This window comes from Rhinolophus sinicus, chromosome 14, assembly GCF_057876585.1.
Source record: "Rhinolophus sinicus isolate RSI-liver-muscle chromosome 14, RSI-T2T, whole genome shotgun sequence".
NCBI lineage: Eukaryota > Metazoa > Chordata > Mammalia > Chiroptera > Rhinolophidae > Rhinolophus > Rhinolophus sinicus.
In genome coordinates, this window is record NC_142514.1 from 16,710,825 (window position 1) to 16,730,201 (window position 19,377).

The following is a 19,377-nucleotide window of genomic DNA, read 5'->3' on the forward strand; positions in this document are numbered from 1 at the left end:
CTCAACCTTATCTCTTAATGAAGGACCAGGTTTTTTCTGCTAACTGTCAACGACTGACGCAGTCAAATACAGTAAGAATGTCACAGCACTATAAACTTGCTAAAATGTTTCTAGACGCTTTCTCTCAATGTCTGTACTGAACCTTGTCAGAGGCTGGTAACAAAGTTCATGGAGTAGCACTGGGTCCTCAGGCCACAACACAGATTATGTAACATTTAAGGGTTTTCAAATACGTTACAAGATTTTGAAATGAAAAAGCTACCTTCAGTTACCTTCGATTATATTTCTAGTTTCCATTGGGAATACTTTGTCTCAAAAACAAGGGGTAAAAAGGATTTTAGGTCATTTAGTTAAGTAGTTCCGTATCTTAATTATGGGCGGTATGAAGGTTGGCTGTCATGTTCTCAGAGACCACTGGTTTGCAGGTTCCACATCCTACCTTGATTCGTGTATGCAGCAAATACTTAACTGAGCGTTGCGCTAGCCACTGGTCCAAGTTCTAGGGAGACAGTGGTGAACAGGATGAAGCGCCAGCCCTCATGGAACACAGGCAAGCAAGTGAATAAGACATTCAGATAATAATTACTACGCAGAAAATAAATAGAGGGATAGAGAGTGACTTGCTAGGTAATGATTTTTATTAGGTTGTTGCAAAAGTAATTGCGGTTTTTGCAGTTATTTTTAACCTTATAAACCGCAATTACTTTTGCACCAACCTAATAACTAGCGTGGTCAGGGAAAGCCAGAGGAAGTAACATTTGAAGTGAGACCTAAATAATGCGAAAGAACTAGTGTAACATTTAATCATCCTTGGCTTCCTATAATTTAATTGAAATTTATCCTAACAATTTGAACCTGTCCAAAACGGTGCTCCCTGGGTGGGATGGGCTAACTCAGGAGTGAGCAAGCCCAGGTACATGCGTCCCCTCCACGCTGGCTGACAGAGCCGCCCGCCTTTGAGCCTCGCTGTTCATTAACTATGTGCTGAAGAAAAGACTGGGGAAATCAGCTGCAGGCAGGATACCAGCACTCCCCAACATTTGTGTTGAACCTTCCTAAGTTAATTTCAGGAACACTGCTTTTTCTATGTGATTTCCTAATCTGATTTACCTTTCTATGTTTACAAGTTGTATAGGTCAGGGTGTATTAGGACAGCAGAACATGTCCATTGTGTGTTTGTGTGTGAGTGTGTGTGTAAATAAGTAGGTAAACAAGTGCAGTATATTGGGAATGCATATGAAAAGTTTTTACTGGTTCAATACAAAGAACTATTGTTTCGTTTACCATTTTTAGAGGAAATTGCCAGCGGTGATGGCCCTCACACCCAACACTCCAATATGTATTTCTTATGAACAAGGGCATTCTCCTAGGAGAAAAAACAAAATTCAGGAAATTAACATTGATACATTACACCCTTCCAGTCCTCAGACCCCATTCAAGATGTGCCAGTTGTCCCAATAATGTATGAAAAAATCCAGTCCTTTGGGTTTGGTATATTCATCAAAGCCAGTGTTCCGTTCCCAGAGTCACAGGAAAAGAGACCTCGGTGTTGATGCCATTGTCGCTGGGCCATTGAAACACCTGCAGGCAGGAATACGCCATTCTCCTGACTCCAGGAGAAGCCTGGGGCTGGCCGTGAAGTTCAAGCTGCACCTGGACTTCCCTAATCTTTCCTACTTCACCGCTGTGAGAACAAGAAAGAGGAAGTGGACAGTCAAGTCAGCATCCTGGAGAGCAGAGTTATGGATCTCCTCGTGCTGCTGGCGTGCATAGATGGTACTGACCTTGATAACGGAAGCCTAATTATGTGGAACAGTAGTCTGGGCAACTGCAACTGTTTTCTTTTTCCTGGGGAAATGTACATGGTTTTCAGAGCAAGCACTCACTTGTATGGTTTCTCTCCCCCTCTGATGTCTTAGATCAGAACTATGTTTGAGCCCCATGACTAAATGAGTTTGCAAACTTGAAGTTTTGGTGGACCATCTTGCGTCTTGGGATAGGTGATTGCCCACCTGTTACCTCACTGCCTCTTCAAGGTGCCCATCAACCAGCTCAGCGGGGTAGTGATTGGACATGTTAAGCAAAAGACAGAATTCTCTGCTTTTCACCATGTGTCTGCGTTCCCCAGTTTTGTTCCATCTGCTCTTTCCTCCAGGGGGCTTTGTAATCTGTTCCTCTGGCTTCTTTGCTCTTTTCAGTAAACAACCAAAACAACCGTTAGGCTGAAAAGAAAAAGGAAAAAAAGCCATTGCTTTTGCTTGGGGACTGTCAAGCGCGGGGATCTCATTAGAAGTTCTCACAGTTACGTATTGAAGATGGTACCTCTCCTTTAGACCCCAGAAAACCCAATTCAGAAGTGTTCTTGTTTACCGCTGGGTTACAGGGTTTGAGTATCACTGACTGAGTGCAGTACCTTTGTATCTTGAATTGTGTGTGTGTGTGTAGAGAGAGAGAGAGAGCGAGAGACTCTTCTGGTAGACACCCTGGCTGCTGCCAAATCAGCTTAACTACTAATGTAATTGGGTGGTAGCTATGGTTGCAGATCTCATTCCCCTCCTTACAAGGCAGGCTGGTTTTTCAGGTGTTTTGAGGCCAGCAAGTGGCCGCCAGACTGCTTGAAAATGACTTCTGTGTTGTGCACACATCTTCTATATAAGCAGTCATAGATCTTTTCCAGTTTAGCCTCAGGGAAAAGGGAGACAGTTCTATAACCAGAATTACTCCTAGCAATTGTCCCACTAGCAATTAGTCCTAGCAATGTGATGTCCTAATTGGAGATGGAAAAATAGTAGCTGACCAAAGCCACCTTACCGTGCTCCGCCCCCAGATCCGCGGCTGCACGCGCTCAGCAGTGGTGACGCCCAGATGCTCCCTGTCTTTTCAGCCTGCACTGTAGCCAACTCACCCCAGCCCTTCTCTCAGTCTCCCTCATCTTTTTTTTTTAATTTGGCAAAACTCGCCTAGTGAAATGTACATATCTTAAGTATGCAATTTGGTGCATTTTGACAGTATCTGCTTATGTAACCAACACTCTAATCAGGAATATTTCCATCCCCATCCTAGTACCAGTCTGTAGTTTATGCCCGTCAAAAATGATTCATCATTGGTTTGACCACTTTCTTATACATGGTAAAGGGAATAGTCTAGGTTTGGGGGCGGAAATCATAGCCCTTTAAGAATTCATGTTCCAATAAGGCAGAGTATATACAAGGGGTGCCAAAAAAATAAGTGCACATTTTAAGAGATGTTATCTATGTATTACTTTTCGAAGTTGAATTATGGTGGCAATGTGTAGTATGACGTTCACTCAAAAGTGGCATCACCATGTGACAGGACAGTCAAAATGGTGGAAGCACAGTTGTCGTTCCAGGGCCACAAGACCATTTTGAAGTGGTATTTGAAATTCGAGAACGTTGTAGTACGACATTGGAGGCGTGAGTATGCAATAGAACCACCAACACACCTAACAGTTGCACGCATTTGTGATAAGTTTGACACGCATGGTGCTGTGTGTGACGTGCACAAGGGAAGATCTGGGAGGCCTCGCACAGCAAGTCCTGCTGCTTCTGCTGTGGTGTTGGAACAGTTTATGCTGATGGTGACCACTTTAAGTACCTCTTGTAATTGCAGAAGTTAACTGCGACTTGTAATCATCTTTTGTTATCGGTATATATTGAGTAGTAGGTTGGTCCAAAAGTAGTTGTGGTTTAACAGGTTAAAAATTGCAAAAACCGCAATTACTTTTGCATCCACCTAATACAATTTTAATACAGCTTTTTCCTTCCTTCAAATGTGTATACATTTTTTTTGGCACCCTCTGTATTTATGAACATGGTAGCGATTAAAACAGAAAAATCAATATTGAATAGACGGTATTTCATGTTTTTTGAATTTTAATTCGGTTCCATGCTTCTTTCTGATCTGGAAAGGTGTTGAAGGCGATATAAATGCTATCGACCAAAGGTTATAGAAGGATTTTAAGTTTCGTGTGTGCTGCTCTCTAGCACGTCTGAATTTAGGTTCCAGAACTTTCACAAGTGCTCAACTTACCAAGTAGAGGTTTTAAATTCACCGTGCCTAGGAGTACGTGTGTCTTCTCTGGCCAGTGAAATCCACCACTCGGACTATTTAGTCAGCAGGGATATTGAGGAGAACCAACAGCACCATGCCTATCCCCAGGCAGAAGTGGAAACTGCCTCTGACATTGGTGAACCTGCAGCCTCTGGATGTTGAAGAGATGGAATTTTCTATCTCGGATGGAAAGACATAGAATGTGAAAAACCTCTTGCCGTAGAACTCCAGAGATAATTTCACTGTTGAATGTGTTGAAGCATCATCGCTTCTCAAAGAAATTGTTCCCTTTTCATGTGCAGGAGTGGTGGGTGCTTCTGGTTTTTTCAGTCCAAGGCAGAGAGATGTAGCAAAATTGTTTTCATAGTTTGTTCCTCAGTGAAACTGACAAACCTCACTATCTCTGCTTTGGGATGGGGAACAGAGAGTGGTTCTAGAAAGGACAAGACATTTATGATTAAAAAAAATGTTAATGATAAGAAAAAAATTGTTTTGAAAGGAAATAAGGGTGTGATTATCAAGTAGCTGTGTAGTTTGCAAGATAGCGTGTGTTACTGTTGCTATGAAACATTCATTGAGGGGAATTAGGAATAAATACGTGGTCCTTTTACCCTGGGCAAGGAAAACTGTTTAATGGACAGAATTACAAAACTAATATTTCATAAACCTTGCTTAATTTTAGTTCTTTCTTAGTTTCTGTTTCCATTGTGTTCAATGTCGACATTTCTTAACAATCTCGTGGGAGAATTTTTTTTAACATTTACTTAGTAAACATCTAACAAGAATTAAATGGAATTTCACAAAATCTCAATTCTAATTTTTTTTTTTTAAAGATTTTATTGGGGAAGGGGAACAGGACTTTATTGGGGAACAGTGTGTACTTCCAGGCCTTTTTTCCAAGTCAAGTTGTTGTCCTTTCAGTCTTAGTTGTGGAGGGTGCCGTTCAGCTTCAAGTTGTTGTCCTTTCAGTCTTGGTTGTGGAGGGCGCGGCTCAGCTCCAGGTCCAGTTGCCATTTTCTAGTTGTAGGGGGCGCAGCCCACCATCCCTTGCGGAACTCGAGGAGTTGAACTGACAACCTTGTGGTTGAGAGCCCATGGCCCATGTGGGAATCGATCCAGCAGCCTTCAGAGTTAGGAGCACGGAGCTCTAACCGCCTGAGCCACCGGGCCGGCCCCCTCTAATTTTTTTAAAAGTGATAAAGCCAGCCATCTTTGAAATGGGTGCTGGGGAAACTGAAATGTGCCTGGAAATACTAATAAGTATTTAATATATTCATGTTTATATTTCTTTTTAAGAATTGATATGCTGTTTTAAAATCCTTAACTATATAATACTGTATTTGTCCATATTACTCCAATAATGTAGAAATAATACAGTAGCTGAGAACAGGATTGATCTTAAAGTTCACTTCCCTTTGTAGTACATTGGAAATCCAGCATTTAGCACAGTCTCGCATGCAGTTGGTTGCTTAATATATATTTTTTCAAATGATGAACAAAAATAATTCTTAGGAAATTATTTTTCTATTTCCTAAGATGTTTTCTATTCTAAATCATGAGAGATATAAATATTTGTGCACAAATCATTTTTATCAACCTGGAGAAATATTGCAAAGTGGTAGGTAAATAATCAAATTGAGAGAAGTTAATAAATGAGGGATATATGATTTTCACTTCATGTCAGCAGGTAATTGGAAGATCTTCCCATAGACCAAAAACAAAGCAAATTTATCGGTTCCTTTTATTGTTACCATTGGCAAGCATAAGGAATATTTCTAACCGTACAGAGAATGTTGTTACATTTCATTTATTAAACTATTGCATAAAAGTGACTAGTAAAGAAAATTTAATGTTACTATTCTTCTGGTAATTGAAGTTAGGTTTATTATTATCTCAATTCATTAACAAATGGGAAAAGAACAATTTTTTTTCCTCAGCCTCATAATGATTCAAATATTGCTCCTTTTCTGCTCTATTCCATCTAAAGTCCTTGGGGCATATATAATCTAATTTTACTTTTTACCAAAATGCCATTTTTGTGGAACTGCATACTCCCAAATGAACCTTAAGAAAAAAGGTTTTATTGTTTTGCCTTTGTAAAAAAAGAACTATGGTACAGGATCCTAGGTATCTTGAAAGAAGGTGCTAGATGCACATTAGTATCTTTCATAGAAATTTCATGCAGAGTGGGGAGCAGAAAAAGAAATCAATTGAAAAGAAGACAAAGAGAACATGAATATAGAAAATCTGAGACAACTAGATAAAATAAGATGGTAGACATCCAAAAATGTCAGTAATCACAACGATGGACTAATTCCTCCTATTAAAAGACAGTGATTGTTTAAACTGGATTTACTTACCCCCTCTTGCACACACACACATTCTTTTTATGAGGTGTATCTAAAACATAAGGATACATAAAGATTAGAAGTAAAGACTGGAAATTCAGTTCCATGCAATATATAACCAAAAGAAAGCTATATCAGCTGTATTAATATAAGACTTGAAGGCAAAGGCAAAAGGCATTCCTAGAGAGATAAGTACGGCTGCTACCTAATGATTAAAGATTCAGTTCACCAGGAAGAGAAAACAATTTTGAACTCGTATGTACATGATAATACAACATAACTTTAAAATATATAATATATATGAAGCAAAAATGACCCAATTACAAAAAAAAAAAAAAAAAAAAATCTACCTAATTAGTGGGAGATTTTAACAGACCTCTCTTGGCAATAAATAGTTGAAATAGACCCTTCCACCCCCCAAAAAATTAGTATACATATAGAACTTCTAAAAAACACGAGCGTAGGAACATTTGATATCTTGCTCCCTGGCATATGTCATCAGTTTGGCTCAAATAAACTCTTAAAAAATTCAATAAATAAACACGAGCTTAATACGCTATACATATTTCCAGTGCTTTACCCAACAGCTATAAAAAACATACTCTTTTTAAGCACACATAGAAGATTTATGAAAATTGATGACCGGACAAAGCAAATCTTAAACATGTTAAAAGATTGGTATTACTACGTATAATCTCCTCTGATCATAGTGAAAATAAATGAGACATTAAAAAGGTAACAAACAAATCCCGAATGGCCAATAAGCATGAAGAGTCTCAACTTCATTATTATTCTGAGGATTGCGAACTATAGCCAAAGTCAGAGCCCATTTCGTATCCCCTACCTCACATTAATAAAAACATAAAGGTTTGTATTAAGTGTTGGCAAAGATGTGAAGCAACTAGAACACATCTGCTCTTGGAGACTAAATTGGTATAAAGACTTTGGAAAACTAGTTGGCATTATCTATGGAAATTAAAGATGTGCCATCTCCGAGGCTCAGGAATTCCACTTGTAGTATGTACACCAGAGACACACAATGTACCAAGGATGTTCATAGCATTGTAGGAGCAAAAAAACTGGAGGGAGCCCAACTTCCAACTGCATTAGATAAATCCTGGCATGACTCTACAAGGAATACCATAGAGCAGTGAAAAGGGGTGATTTACAGACAGCAAGAAGGAAGAACTTAGGAACAAAATGTAAAGTAAGATAAGTTCTTGAAGAATACATACAACATGAATAAATCTTTAGAGATACAAATGAAAAACCATAAAGAAGGGGGTGTCCGGTTAGCTCGATTGGTTAGAGCACCATGCTCGTAACACCAGGGTTGCCGGTTCGATCCCCACATGGGCCACTGTGAGCTGCGCCCTCCACAACTAGATTGAAACAACAACTTGACTTGGAGCTGATGGATCCTGGAAAAACACACTTAAAATAAAAGTTAAAAAAAGAAAACGTAAAAGCAAGGAAATGGTAAGCACAGAATTCCAGAAATGGTGACTTTGAAGGAAAGGAATGGAATGGAAGAAGAAACATGTAGCACATTGGGGACTTCCAAATAGTAGTAATGACCTTGTTCTATAATTGGAATGTATCATTTTTCATACCTTACATTTATTTTATAATACTTCACATTTATTTTACAATTTGAATCTATACAATATTTAATAAAGTTACTTTTAAGATAAGTGCAAACTGCATATGACGAACAGGATGCCTCTTGTATAACTGCAAGAAAAGTATGCTTTTTTGGCAAATCATAATGACTTCTATCCCGTTGCTTATACTTAATGATTTAAATTTCCTTTTCTTAAAGGTTTTTCTTTTTTCCCCCCTCCTTCCATTCTCTCTGCCCTGCTGCTCCTCAATTTGTAGGAGAGATTTGAAGCCCTTTTCACCATCTATGATGACCAGGTTACATTTCAGTTGTTTAAAAGCTTTAGAAGAGTCCGAATAAATTTCAGCAAACCTGAAGCGGCAGCAAGAGCTCGAATAGAACTGCACGAAACAGACTTCAACGGGAAGAAGCTGAAGCTGTATTTTGCACAGGTACTTTGTCGGGCAAGGGACGCTATTTTCTAAACTTGTTTTTCTCCACCCAACAATGTTATCAGTTCTCCATTTTCTGTGTTCTGTTAGAGGTCTGACATGAACAGTCCCAATCAGCAAATAATGTAAAAATACGTTTGCCTTTATTTCACAGATCTATATATTATTAAACAGCTTTACCCTCCTAACTTAGTGTTGCTAAGACTAATAGTTAAAGAAATTTATTTTTCTGGCAGCTTTCCTCAACTGGTGTTTCATGAGGGTTAAGCCCTAACAGCTTAAGATCCGTGAATTAGCTTTTCTTCTGACATCGAGAATGGCACTCATGATGTAACACGCTTGGGAGTGTTGAGAAAATAGTCTCTGAAACCATTTCTGTGTTCTGTGATCTATATGAGACACCCCATTGAGAATGGCTGCTGGCGTAAAGGTTGACAAGGGGGGTGGCAGAGCCCTGTACCAAAGGCTGTGTTAGACTTTGAAATTGCAGAGGATCACCAAGAATTGGCTATACTGAGCGGCTGGTTGGCTCGGTTAGAGCATGTGCTCATAACACGAATGTCACCAGTTCGGTTCCCACATGGGCCAGTGAGCTGCGCCCTCCACAACTAGACTGAAAACAATGACTTGACTTGGAGCTGATGGGTCCTGGAAAAACACACAGTTCCCCAAAACTCCCCAATAAAATTTCTTTTTAAAAAGTTACTCAGAGAAGCCACACTCCCATTACTAATCCTTGTAAAACCTTCCCACCCCACTCCCCTATAGGTAACCATTAAAAAAAAAAATTGGCTATACTTACTCATTCATGAATGTGACTGAGAAACCAGTGTCTTCTTGGAAGAATTGGTGAAATGAAGGCATTAGGTCTTATGTATTAAATGCACTCTGTTATTTTTCAAAATAATTTCTTTTTCTTGGTCTTAGTTTTGAATTAAAAAGAAAGAAAAAGAGGTTTGTTGTCTCACATTCCAAATGAAAAATGTCTGGACATTTCTTGGTGAAGTTGGTTGAGATGGGGACCGTATAACCTAATCTCTTCTAAAATTGGAATTTAGTGCTTATGGCCATTCATTGTTCATTCATCTATTCATCAATTTATTTTTTTCATTCAGCTATTATTTACTGAGCACCTAACTCGTGTTGGGCTCTGTGCTATGCACCAAGTGTTCAGTGGTGAACTAAACAGACCCAGACCCAACCACTGGGACATGTAAACTGTTAAAGAGGAATTTTTCATTTTCTCCAAAGAGATGTAACAGTTAAGGTAAAGATGAAAATGACAAAAAAGCCTGGTCGCAAACTTTGAGTGTCTCCTTCCCTGCAGGTACAGGTGTCAAGTGAAACACGGGACAAATCCTATCTGCTGCCTCCCCAGCCGGTCAAACAGTTCCTCATCTCCCCTCCGTCATCTCCTCCTGTGGGGTGGAAGCAGGGTGAAGACGCAATGCCTGTTATAAATTACGATTTACTCTGTGCTGTTTCCAAATTGGGACCAGGTAACAAACATCTATCTTTCCTGTTTTTTTCCCAAGGAACTTTTATATTGAAGACTATTCAGTAATTTGTGTTCTGGCCACTTTGGCAACATGATCAGAGTGGAGGATGAAGTCACACAGACCTGGGTTCAAATTCTAGCATTTGATCTTGAGCAAGTTACTTAGTGTCAATCTTCTCAGCCTCTGTTTTCTCATAGATGAAAAAGGGATCATAATAGCTACCTTTCAGTGTCGTTATAGGATTAAATGATACATGCATAATACTCAGTAAATGTAACTGCAGTTTTTACTGCTACAAATTCTATTAGTACATAACAGGCTGTAGTGTTATGAGTTGCCTTCTCCTCTCGCCCCATCAAAGTTCCAGGCAGACAACTTCTCTATTTCAAGGAATTGGTGGTGATACCATGTCATCTCTTCCAAATTCTTATATTTATTTTTTATTGCTACTTTTCCTTCTTTGATTTCTCTTACTCTCTCATCCCTTTAAAATAATAAAAGAAATCAGTGCCATTCATTGCTGGTTCAGACTAGTTGTCCGCCTAAGACAATGTTATGTCATAGGGGATACAAGAGTCATTTTGAGGGCAAGTGGCTTGGTGTTGTTTTAAACATTAGAGGTTGTTTTAGACATCTTGGATGTCTGAGTTTCTATAATATAGAGATTGCCAGTGCTGCCTGGAACATTACACGTGTCTCCCAAGGGAAAACCATTCTGAAGTTAAGCAGATTCACCCTGTACTGTTGGCAGAACAGTAAATAGTATTTACATTTTTATTCCCAAGATCTCAGTGCTCGTCACCGGCTTATTTCTTGAAATGGCAAAACTGCCTAAAAACCTTAATTAGGATCATAGCCCTGATGCCAAAACAAGGTAAAGTACTCTGACATAGGATTTAAAGATTTAAAAACCAATAATCAGCAATTAAAACATGAATAGAACAAGAAATTTCCAGAGACAAAAAACAAAACAAACTAAACAACCATTTATTTTTGCTATGTATCTCCACAGGAGAGAAATACGAACTTCATGCAGGAACTGAGTCGACACCAAGTGTGGTGGTTCACGTCTGCGAAAGTGAAACTGAAGAGGAAGAAGACACAAAAAACCCCAAACAGAAAATTACGCAGACAAAGCGCCCTGAGCCTCCCACCACCGCCGTGGGGGAGCCCCAGACCTTCGACTGTGTGCTGTGAGGCCCCTGGCTGTGGTGCGAGGCAGCTGCCAGGTGGGCGGCAGTTGTGGGGATCCATGCCCCCCCTGCTGGTGTGTGGCTGCTAAGAGTGGAGGTGAGGTGAGGTGAGGAGTGAATAAGGCACAGGTGTGCCCCGAGCCTGCACCGTGGACAGGGCAGTGTAGAGGCTGATGGTACCTGTTCAAAATTTTAACTGATATTCTGAACAGCACTTTAAATTCAAGGATTATCCCCAACGCGTGGCATCACTTGAGCATTTTTAAACAGTAGCAAATTAGGAAAATGACTCCCTCCAGAATGTTCATTTCCATGATTCCGTGTAACATGGGGTACCCAAAAATTAAAACTAGAGTCACCACATGCAGTACCATTTTTATAAATTTAAAAGTAGTGTTACAATTTTAATAATCGTGTGTGGGTATTTTTGTACTAGTAACAATAGCTTCTAACTAATCTCTTGATGAAAGGTGAATTGTTATTCAGTATACATGAAATTTTTTTGCACGAAAAGAAACCTGAAATAGAAACTAATGCATAGAAAATCATTTTTCGCAAGTATTTTTTTCCTTTAGCTTTGGGGAAGAAATGCCAAACTCACCTTGACTGTCAGAATCAAATGGCACAAATCTACGTGCGTGTTGGTTTCCTACTTGGAAGTCAGGAGGGTGATGCCCACACCACTGTCGTAAGGCGGCGTCCCTTCCCAGAGAAACAACTGTGACTTGGGAAGGGGGACATATTGCCGGTGAGCATGACTGAGTGACAGGTGGCTACTGTAACTTGCCACTTGTGACCATTTCTAGCCTATCGCATGCATACCAAGCTGTCTTCAGCCACCCGTTGAGTTTTTCTATGCCTTCCATGTTTGTGTTAGAAAAGGTAATGCTAAGATTTTCTAGACTATTTAAAAGTTGTCCATTTAAACATTTTTTTGGCTTGCTTTGAAAGAAAAGTCACACATACTCCATTTCTATGAATTAGGGAAAGATAGGGGAGATCCTTTAATGAGACTTTGATTTTTGGTGAGTTTTTTTACCCTGGCTTACAGTAGGCATTTTTCCCTATAACGGAATTGTTTCTCACTTAGGTTTCAAAGTGTATAGTTGAACCTCCTAAAGTAGAAGCAGGCATCTTTTTTAACCCTTTGGGGTCTATTCAGGCTTTGAAGGCCTTTTTTTATAGAAAAGTCTCATAACTAAGAATGCTTGATTGTCTGCTCACATTGCTGTTTTCTTTGTACGGCGAGTGTCCGGAGCGCCCTGGGATGTATGTGAAGGTTCGCACATAGGAGTTCGGACTAACACACCAGTGTGGCTGCCACCACAAAGAGAGAAATGCAGAAATTCAGGCCATGGTGTCTGTACATTTTTGGTAACATGTTTTTGTGGTTTAGATGTTCTTATTCTGGTAGAATTTATTTCTGAGGACTTAAAATATATTGTGGGGGGGGGGAGTTTTTTGTATTTTCCTTGCCTTGAAGTACTCTGAGGTGATAAACTCTCCTTGACTATATATATCTACCACTGACTGCTTAAGCCTCAATGTAAATTCAGTTAAAATTTGTGATTCCATAAGCAGTTTACTAAATTCAGATCATCACATTTGGCGATTAACGGATAGCCACTAAATTCAGCATTTTGCCAGTTTTTAATCTTATCTGGTTGTACTAACTTATCATTGCAGATTGGACTCTGTAAGCCAAAAAATCTATTTATTTTCAACAGTTCCTTTTATTTAGATAATACTTATTCACTGTAATTCTCTAAGTGATCAAAATCCATGGTGTTTTATTATTTGGCTTAGCTTTCCTTCTACCTTCCAGTTAAAGAGTATTCTATCCATAACATATGAAACTTTTTTAAAAGTCAAGCAGTGCAAATTACCTGAATTTTTCTTGTTCTTTTTTTTAAGAGCATTGAATGAATTGAAGAAAAACTTAAACCAAAATTAAACATATATATTATTTAATATATAATTAATTAATATGTATTAAACTTTTCTGAATGGGGAACATTAATATTTCCATCCTTTCTAGTATAATATTTCCATAAGATTAACTCTAAAAGAAAAACCACTAAATGCCCATTAACTTTTTAATCTTGTGAAATTAGCGTCTCAACAAGTATTACGGTCTCTATCCTTTTTTGTCTTTTATATCCAGTTCATGTAACCATTTTGTAAGAAATGATTCTAACATATCTTTTTATTTTAGTTTCTTTTAACAAGGTTATCTACATTTTTTTCTTTGATATTGAGTTATTACTTAGATTTAACTCTAATATTCATGTTTTCTTCAAAAATCATAACCTCTTCTTGGGAATCAAATTATTTAGACAACTGGGAGGAAAGAAAATGAGGCTTTGTGTTGGGAGAAAACATTTGTGAAGGATGAGAAAATTATCACACTTAATAAGGAGAGTTGGCAGAACCTATGTCCTAGGTTCTTTCAACATACCCACCTGATGAAACCAGAAATAAATCCATTTAAAAAGTGTACTAGTGTGAGCATCTTCTAGTTTAAGGTGCTAAAGAGGCAGAAATGATAACAGTTCCCTTGCCTTGAAGAGCTGAAAATCAGGTGGAAAGCAAACTAGTCTGTTCACATTCTGCTTCCTCAAAATGTTATATACTGAAACCTATCAATAATTAAAAGCCAAATAAAAGCTACTAGGAACTTTCAAGTTCAACCTAAAAGTTTACATAGAACATTGTGATTTATGAGATGTTTGAATCAGAGAGATACTGGAAGATAGAAATCAGGCACAACACTTTCATTGTTTTAGAAAACAGTCGTTTTTGTTTCCCTTTCACATTAATTTCATCGTTTAAAAAATGTGCTATAAAGTGAAAAGTTTTGATTTCTCAGAATCTCAATTACAGAGCTGAAGGTGACTTTGGAAAACATACAGTGTATCTAATCCTGATGTCACACAGATTCGAAAACTGAGGTGATGTGACTTGCATCAAAGCCCACGGAAAGTCAGCCTAAGAACTAGAGTTGGCATTTCCAACTCCCAGGCTAGTGCTTTTTCCACTTTTTCTTGCGTTAGCCGCTTAGAGACTCTCAGAGGCAGTAAATCCCTGTCATGAGAAAATAAACAAGCAGTAAAGTTAGAGGGGGAGAATTTTTCTCCTATTTGGATATAATGAATAAGAAAAATCTTAGGTGATGAAGTCAGTGACTTAGTAATTTTAATTAACTTGATGTTCTCTATTTTGTTTTTGTCATCATTGAACCACTGAGATTGGAATCTACTTAAATAGTGGGATCTTGGTTGCCAGCAGTTATGGTGAGATTTTATGTGGGCTTTCTTAGATTTTAATAGTAATGAGATTAAAATATAGATAGTCTTACTTGAGATGGGACTCGAATGAAGCAGAATGAGATGTAATATGATTTGAAATAGTTTGCAGGGGAATGACACACTGTCCTATTAAAGATTGAAGACTGTGCTTCATATTTTTATACAGACACTTTTACAGACCATGGCTTTATTTGTAAAAGGGAAGATCTCAAACATAATTAAGCAATGGAAAAATGTATGAAATTCTTCGGTGCATCAGGTTCACTGTCTGCTGGGTATCCCCCTTTTCTCCAGAGTTCTGCACTGCACACCTGTCAGTCACACAGGTGAACTTGGTCGGTCTTCCTTCTCCCGCTCACTGGGCTCCTTTTCGCACATTTGCATGGACATCTTCCTGTATGAAAGGAAACGTGCCAAGAGAAAGGAACCAAAGACTTGGGGAAATTGTTGCCTCCTAGCTGGGGAGCTAAGTCCTTGTAGAAACCCACCTTTTAGACAGTTAAATGTTTAAAGAATAAGGTTTATGACCCTTGTGCAACAATTTGATAAACGCTCAGTTGTTTTCTGAACTCCCCTGGGAGTGTGGGTCAGCCGGCTCATCTTCCGTGGCACGCCGTTGTTTTCTCTAACCATGAATCAGGGGAAATGTTAATAATTTGGAGCATGTTGTTATTACCAAATATACAAGCAACAAAGCAACCAAAAATTGCAACAACTGCTAGGTTCACTGACCGGAAAGATGTGTATAAAAACGGTCATGTTCAAAATAGAAGTTTCCGGCCAAGGTTAAGAAGAATAACCTTGGACTGAGTCGAAGTATCTCTGCCCATTTAAACAAGGGTCTATTGTAAACCTCCATGTCCTTTTGAAACAAAATCATGTCCTGTAAACACATAGCTTTGACTGAATGTGCATTCTTGTCATAACGGAAGATTTATATCTATGCAGATAATGTGTTTTTCCATATTGTTTCCTGTTTAGTCCTCAATCTCCTAACTCAAATTGGGGACTGAGGAGAGATAAAGGTGGCTAATCCTATTGTGCCATACTCTTCCAACTGCTTCTCAGCCCCAAGCGGGAGCCCAGTGAGTATTGATTCACATTTCTGCTGTGTTGTGCAAATCCTCCAAGTTAAAGTTTCTCTGTCGGTCTATCTTAAGTGAACCCCGGAATTGAATTTATTATTCTGTCTGAACATGTTTGTGACCTTGTGTTATATTTTAGGGCATGTTACCTTTCTAGTACTATAAACTATAGTGAATATTCATTGTACTTCAAAAAACTGGTCAGTAATTTGCATATATGTATTCCATATGTTAGTGTGCTTGAAGTGACAATCCATAGTTTGTAGTAGTTTGTTACTTGCCAACTTTGGCTATCCTATATTTTGAGGACATTTAAACATTCCTTATCCTATCAAGGTGACAAAAGCAGAATGTAATTTTTTTGGAGTCTTCGTGATTAATTGTAACAAATTTTGTTTTTAAAAAGCTAATTAAAATAAAGTGAGTGTTGTTGTTTTTTTAATCAGTTCAACAACTTGAATTCTCTGTGTGTAGTATTTTCCATAAGTATCACTTACATTTAGGTAATAACACAAAAAAGACAGAAAAGTGAAATATGATGTTCCTATAACAAGCTCCCAGTTGAACATTAATGCTGTGTTGTGCCCGAGTTAAAGGTGGTGACTCACAGCCGACCCTGGAAATAGCCACTATGGTGTGTGTTCTTTACCAAGAAAAGTTGTCAATCCTGGTTTGTTCCTCAGTTAAAAATAATTTATTGCTGTTCAAGGCTTATTTTCTATGTTGGTTAAAAAAACAAAAACAAACTCCAAATCAAAATATTGAAACTAGAAATGACTAGAGGTTATCTGGTGCAGTGGTTTTTTTAATACCGATTTTTAAGCCATGGATCTCTGCTCTTTGTTTAACTGAAATTTTATATATAAAACCCAAAGTAAACTGATTGCAAAAAAGGTGGGGGTTGGGGGGATAAACAGCCGCTCCTTCTGAAGGGGGAGAGGGTAGTGAGGATCTAAAGTCTCCTCTAACCCAGAGCTCATCCGCCAACCTCCAACCCCTGTGAGAGCTCACCAGAACAGTTCAAAACACTCCCCCAGCCCCCCAGGCACACCTTTACAAGTAGATGACCAAAGAGGCATTTCCAAATTCACACATCTGGATAGAATCTCAGTTTCTCGCCTTTGTCCCAAGTTCTTTCTACCATACTCCACTAGTCTGTCCCACTGAAATCTTTAATTTTTCAAGAGAAAATGTATTAGGTTGGGGCAAAAGCAATTACGGTTTTTGCCATTATTTTCAACCTTTTAAACCGCAGTTGTTTTGCACCAACCTAATAAAGGATTCAGAGGTTCTTAAAATTGTTATGTGTTTGTTTTAATAAAACTAGGGGCCGGCCCAGTGGCTCAGGCGGTTGGAGCTCTGTGCTCCTAACTCCAAAGGCTGCCGATTCGATTCCCACATGGGTCAGTGGGCTCTCAACCACAAGGTTGCGGGTTCAATTCCTCGAGTCCCGCAAGAGATGGTGGGCTCCGCCCCCTGCAACTAATAACGGCAACTGGACCTGGAGCTGAGCTGCGCCCTCCACAACCAAGACTGAAAGGACAACAACTTGAAGCTGAACGGCACCCTCCACAACTAAGATTGAAAGGACAAACAACTTGACTTGGAAAAAAGTCCTGGAAGTACACACTGTTCCCCAATAAAGTCCTGTTTCCCCTTCCCCAATAAAATCTTTAAAAAATAAACAAACAGAAAAAAAAAACTAAGAGGGGCAGCTGGATGGCTCAGTTGGTTAGAGCATGAGTTCTCAACAACAAGTTTGCCGGTTCAATGCTGAAGTGGGATGGTGGGCTGTGACCCTGCGACTGGACTTGGAGCTGAGCTGCGCCCTCCACAACTAGATTGAAGGACAACGACTTGGAGCCGATAGGCTCTGGAGAAACACACTGTTCCCCAAGATTCCCCAATAAAATTTAGGAAAAAACAAAAACTGAATCCGAGTATCTGGGGACATTTCCACTTTAAGACACTTTTCCAAGCTGTGTTCTGTGGGGCTGCCTCTGGGTGGAGCTGAGCTTCCAGGTTCCTGGGGCTTTGCTTGCCGGCTTCACTCTTATTTGTTGTACATAATGGTCTTAGAATAAGATTTCACTTGAGCTAAGGATTCCTTGGCTAAAATAGCAAAATAGTGGTTAGAAAACCACTGCAAATAACCTAAAGATAAAACAATTTTTAATGCAGAATAGAAAATACAAGAATAAAGGTTTAAGTAATTTAGCTCATCAATAGGCTGACTTAAAAATTAAATTCAACAATGTGTCTGTCTGAGTCCTATTACCACCAAGAAACATGTTAAAATAGATAGCAAGAGTGAGCAGTAACTCACTCTGCCTTCACTGAACACACCAAAATAAAGTTCTAATCTAGAAGGAGACAAAATTTAAATTCTTGAAGCACATAGGAAAGATCTCAAATCTTGCCAAACGTCTCCTGAGATATAGAAGGTGTAAATATGGATAATTTGTAGGTTGGATATTTAAACAGAGTGTCTCAAAGTATGTTACGTTATTTGGGAAAAGTTTGTGGTCCAAAATGTCTTGAAAAGTTGAACGGTTTCTATATTGCATTGCTTAGATGGGGACCAAAAGTTTTTGGGGGGATATTTATTTTTAAACTGGTTTTTAAGAAATGTCTCAGAAAGAACCTTTGACGCGCCCTGCTATCCTGCAGAAGAGATTTATTTAGATGGAAAGACCTGTTTCAGGAAGGGAACCTTAATCACCATTAGCATGAGACCAGAAGACTCCAGGCAGGAGCCTGTTGATTTAATCCGCCCCCCCATCTCTAATAAGGAAATGGGAAATTATCTAAATACATGCTCTTGAATTGGGTAACTTATTTTAAGAATGTCAAATTTTTTCTATATTAATCTATAAATTCAAATCTCTGTCAAAATTCCAGCTGTATTTTTTTAATAATAAACTCATTAGACTTATTCTAAAATGGCTATGGAAGAATAAAGAAACAAATAATTAAGGCAAACCTTAAAAAGAAAAAAAGATAGAGGACATGCCCTACCGAATATGAAGACAGCCTACTAAGTTGAACAAGATGAGTATAAGAATAGATAAACTACAAAAAAAGAATAGAGATCACCCAGGTCTATAACAGCATTTAATATACAATAAAGTCATTATAAATGAAGAAATGGTCAGACTGTCTAGTAGATGATGCCGGGGAAATTGGCTTTTAGCATATGTAGGTAAATAAAGATTGGTTCTTCATCAAATGCCGCATACAGAGATGGACTCCAGATGAATTAAAGACCTAAATATGGAATGTAAAACTAGAAAGTTAATAGAACAAATTGTAGGAGAATGCCATTGTGACCTACAGGCAAGGAAAGAATACGTAAAACTTTAAAAGCGTAAGCTATAAGGTAAATATAATTTATATCGAAATTAATGATTTAGGTTCAACAAAGAATGCCGTAGATAATGTTGACAGACAATAGGAAGAAGATAATTGCAATCCTAACATGGGATAGAATAACTGTAATATACAAGGAAATTTTGCAAATCAGAAGGAAAAACAGCTTAATAGGAAAATGAACTAACGGATATAAACAATTGACAGAAAAGGAAAAAGCCTACGAAGCAACACTCAAACCCAGTAATCAGGTAAGTGTAAACTAAAATAACAAGATGTCACTTTATTCCTATTGGAGTCTCAAAAATGTAAAAAGTGAACAGTGCCAGTATAACAAGAGGGTGGGGATATAGGCAACCTGATATAATACTGGTGGCCATGTAGACTGGTTTAGTTATTCGGAAGGACAATCTGGCAGATATATATGTATGTGTGTGCATATATATATA

At 38.5% G+C, this 19,377-nt stretch overlaps 1 protein-coding gene across 4 annotated transcripts in view; it reads left to right on the forward strand.

Moving 5' to 3' along the window:
• RCAN3 (regulator of calcineurin 3) overlaps positions 1–16,019 on the forward strand; it is a 31,370-nt gene extending 15,351 nt beyond the window's left edge. For all 4 annotated transcript variants that reach the window (XM_088790534.1, XM_088790535.1, XM_088790536.1 and 1 more), the window contains 3 exons: positions 8,301–8,474; positions 9,802–9,973; positions 10,986–16,019. In XM_088790534.1, the coding sequence (XP_088646660.1) occupies positions 8,301–8,474; positions 9,802–9,973; positions 10,986–11,170 (531 nt within the window). In that variant the 3' untranslated portion in view covers positions 11,171–16,019. The remainder of the gene's footprint in view (positions 1–8,300; positions 8,475–9,801; positions 9,974–10,985) is intronic.
• Positions 16,020–19,377: the final 3,358 nt, after the last annotated feature.